At 36.5% G+C, this 4,167-nt stretch overlaps 1 protein-coding gene across 1 annotated transcript; it reads left to right on the top strand.

Moving 5' to 3' along the window:
* The first annotated feature begins 1,001 nt into the window (after positions 1–1,001).
* Positions 1,002–3,113, top strand: LOC108471425 (triacylglycerol lipase 2-like). Its single transcript, XM_017773046.1, has 9 exons — positions 1,002–1,196; positions 1,289–1,396; positions 1,477–1,617; positions 1,699–1,809; positions 1,909–2,055; positions 2,256–2,296; positions 2,421–2,500; positions 2,611–2,706; positions 2,788–3,113. The coding sequence occupies exons 1-9, from the start codon at positions 1,002–1,004 to the stop codon at positions 3,111–3,113; spliced, it is 1,245 nt and encodes a 414-aa protein (XP_017628535.1).
* The last annotated feature ends 1,054 nt before the right edge of the window (positions 3,114–4,167 follow it).

The following is a 4,167-nucleotide window of genomic DNA, read 5'->3' as shown; positions in this document are numbered from 1 at the left end:
GTAAATAACCTGTTAAATCAGCATAATGACTTCCTAAATAGCTACTAAAACAGCTAAGTATCTTACTAAACCTTAGCAAATACAAAAGGTTACATTGAAACAACAAAAGTCAACTGTCACATGGACATGCCAATTGAATTCCTCCTTGGACAATAGCATGCTTCAGCTGTGATGCTCGGTCACTTGCATGCTCGTGCATGATTGCATGGTTGCATGCATGTTGCTGCTGTAGTTGCCACCTTTGAACAGGTTGGCACCCCAATGCGGTAAAACTATTCTTTTTTTATTTTTTAGTTCAAAACATGAATGGGCAAATATTCATCTATTATATTTGGGTATGCAATGCTTTGTTAGTTAGCATAATCCCATGATTAGACCTCTGTTTGTTAGGCTAATGGATGTCCGCTATATTTGGCGATGGGTATGTCCTCCTCTAAGCAAAGTACCGGAACCAGCCTTTAGACGAGAGATGATTTCATGCTTATCTTAATCTGAGGCCGAACAGTACCGATGTCGGATACTGATACATAACCCAAATGAGTCCATGTAAATAAGGTCGTATCTAAACATGGACATCAACATGTCAACGCAAGTCCCTATCAATCCAGTTTATCATCAACGCAATTCACTTTCATTGTTTGACCTCAAAAATGGTCTCTTCGATCTAGCTCTTTCCACGCCACCTACTTCTTTGATTTTTACTGCTGCCACATAATTCCCACATTTAGTAAGTTATTAATTATTACCTTTAATTTGTTCCCATTCCTTGCTTCCATCCTGGACAACAAACAAATCTGTTCCTAGAATATTGCTCTCCAATTTTCATGCAAATACCTATCATAAAAGTATATCCATTCCACCCATTTTTTAGCAACATAGGATAACAAGGCCTGCGATTATAGCAAAGACTACTATTTTGGTTCATTTGTAATTTGGCCACTATAAAAACTAGAAAAACAAAAACTGGCTGGTGGTGCAGTGGAGCACAAGAAAACTTTAGGATGCTTAACTTTTCAAGTGTTTTGACATTATTCGTATTATTCTTTGTGTCACCAAATGTTTCGGCCATTGATAAGGTGTTTCCAGGCAATGCTAAGGATGTTGATATCATAATAAAATCCTCAGTCAGTGATGACGATGATATTATCTGCAAATCGCTGGTGCAGACTCAAGGTTATGCCTGTGAAGAACATAAAGTAATGGCATATTGATTTCAGCTTAGAATTATGTCCTCAACTTTGTAACATCCAATGACTGCTGTCGGAAACCCTTCTAATTGTTCTTCCAGGTTACTACGAAAGATGGGTACATCCTTAGCGTGCAGCGGATTCCAGTAGGGCGGTCTGGTAAGACAGCGAGCAAACCGCCGGTGCTGCTACAACATGGGCTCTTAGTGGTTAGTCACTGTAAAACATTAATCTCCATGCTTGTATGACATGATAATTGTCAATAACGTAGCATGTCATATGGTGACAGGATGCCGCAGCATGGTTGTTGAACACTCCAGATGAATCTTTAGGTTTCATTTTAGCGGATAACGGCTTCGATGTGTGGCTTGCGAACACACGCGGAACTAAATATAGTCGTGGACATACGTCTTTGAGTTGGAATGATTCGGTTCGAACTTTTATATGTATCATACTCCATGATTAGAATATTTTGCTATGGAGTTCATTACTCATATTCTTTTGCGTGCAGGCTTACTGGGAATGGTCGTGGGATGAATTAGTCCAGTATGATCTTTCAGCTCTTGTCCAATATGTTCAGTACAAAACTGGGCAGAAGTTGCATTATGTTGGGCATTCATTGGTAAAGTCACTGTAAACTTTCTTTTTGTTCCAAACCATCTATTATGGAATATAATGGCTGATGCTAAGGAAAAAAACCTTCGAAAATATACTATTTTAGGGAACTTTGATCGCTTTAGCTGCCTTTTCCGAACAAGGTAAGTTGATAAACATGTTCAAATCAGCTGCTTTGCTTAGTCCAATTGCTCACCTCAATCAGATTCCGTCGCAATTAACAAAAGAAGCTGCTCAGCTGCATATAGCGGAAGTAAGATCTCTTAGTATATCCTTTTCAAGTGTGAATTTGAACTTATTTTATTCGGATTCGTATCCGATACTTGTATGTATCCGATACGGGTCTATTTTAAATTTCTTTTGAAAGTACTATTATGTATTTAGTGGGTCTTAGAGGGGGTCATATATTGGCAACTCCATCAATTTAACAGTTTCCCATGGTTTGACAAACAGGAATTATACAGCTTGGGTTACCGTCAATTTCCTCCAGGATGGTGAGAATTAATGAAGCATTGGTTCTTAATTTTTAAGCAGTCCAAGAAAAGAGATTAGAATGCTAATTCCCAACCTGCAGAAAGAACGTAAAATCTCAATGGTTCTTGGTTGATGGTGTAACAGGGACGTCCTAGGCCCAATTCTGGAAAAGATATGTAATGAACCAGGCACTAATTGCTCCGAGTTAATGACTGCTTTAACAGGTCCCTTTCCCAGCTTTGCTCGTTTTAAATCCTTGACATCAATGTTTGCTTCTTCTTCTTCTTCTTCTTTTTTTTATTCTTAATGGTGAAAGAATGATGGCCGATCACAGGCCCAAACTGCTGTATAAATTCTTCAAGGGCAGGCGAGTTACTTAAACATGAACCCCAGCCAACTGCAACTAAGAACATAATCCACTTGTCTCAAAGTAAGTGCCTTTAACGTCCATAATCTTTGATCCATTTGTCTTTTTTAATTACTGTGGCTCTTTTGGTTTGTTGTCGAACAGTGATAAGAACAGGGACCATAGCCATGTACGATTACGGTAGTGAAGATGAGAACAAGGAACACTACGGGCAGTCGGATCCCCCAGCATACAACATGAAAGACATCCCGAAAGAGCTCCCTCTTTTCCTTGGCTATGGCGGTCAAGACATGCTTGCTGATGCTAACGATGTTAAGGCCTTGCTAAATGACCTCAAAGATCACGACAATGGAGAGCTGGTTGAAGTATACAGCGAGGAATATGCTCATGCAGATTTTGTTCTTGGTGTGAATGCTAGTCAAGTCGTCTATGATCCTATGATTTCCTTCTTCGACAACCATTCATCTTGAACTTCAACTTCACATTTAACAGAATTTGTATATGAAGATTCTGTGCCAAAACAAAATTTAAGCTTAAGTTCTCTTGTGCAATACAAACTTTTTTTTGGGGGGGTAATTTGTGGATTAACTCTATACATTTTTTAAGCATTTGTTACTTAAAACCTGTGGTTTGGTTTTTTAATTTTACAGAAATAAAATTATCACTATATCACTATATATGCAACAATTAAAAGAACATGAGTTCAAGTTTACTTAAACACCTTTTCCCTTTGATTTAAGGATAGAAGAATGGATAAAAGTTAGTCTTGTATAAAACTAGTCACCTATTGCCAATGAGGCATTGTTATTATTGGTTGAGGCAGACACCTTAAATCTTTAAACACTTAAGTTTGTGTCTCATCCTCCATTATTACTATGTTTGGTGCCACATCGTTACATTACTTGGTTTTATCCTGTTTGAATTTGATTTAAATAATAAAATTATATTTTATAATTTAAATATATTTATAAAAATGTTTTAAAATTTTTATTAATATTTTAAATAGTAAAATGAATTGAGCCCACTAAAAATTAATCTAGAATTTCTTTGAAATCAGGTTAGTTTTATGAATAGTTTTACATTACAATGACATTGACATGGATCAGTTGATCAAATACTATATCTCTATGTATCAGATCAAAGTCACCTTATTTTTTCCATTTTTTGTTTAAAATGTTAAGAATTAAAAATCATAAACTTTTTCATGTGAAACAAACACGTGTTACTGAAAAACCTTCTTGAATCTTCGTCTCCACTTCAAACTGATTATGTTTATTTGAAAATTTGCAACAATTTCTTGCAAGTCAAAGAAATTACATACAGGAGGAATGTTACACATGACAGTTAGTTGCCCCCTTTGTCAAGAAGTTGAGACTTTGGAGCATATCTTTGTCCACTGCAACGTTGCTAGTGTTGGATAATATGGTGCCATGAATGTTTTCTTGTAATCAAAATTTTTAGAATGGATGAATCTAAGGAATCCAATAGTCATGCATGAATGTATTTATCTAAGATGTATGTATG

The sequence above is a fragment of the Gossypium arboreum genome, chromosome 11, assembly GCF_025698485.1.
Source record: "Gossypium arboreum isolate Shixiya-1 chromosome 11, ASM2569848v2, whole genome shotgun sequence".
In the NCBI taxonomy this organism is placed as follows: domain Eukaryota; kingdom Viridiplantae; phylum Streptophyta; class Magnoliopsida; order Malvales; family Malvaceae; genus Gossypium; species Gossypium arboreum.
The sequence above is the reverse complement of the archived record's forward strand: the minus strand, read 5'-3'. Positions and strand labels throughout refer to the sequence as shown.

Bases quoted from the DNA above. Each gene is read 5' to 3' on its own strand.
- LOC108471425 (XM_017773046.1), top strand. From the start codon at position 1,002: ATGCTTAACTTTTCAAGTGTTTTGACATTATTCGTATTATTCTTTGTG. The intron at 2,056-2,255 runs GTAAGATCTCTT...TTTGACAAACAG, and splicing joins CTCAGCTGCATATAGCGGAA to GAATTATACAGCTTGGGTTA. The intron at 2,297-2,420 runs GTGAGAATTAAT...ATGGTGTAACAG, and splicing joins CGTCAATTTCCTCCAGGATG to GGACGTCCTAGGCCCAATTC.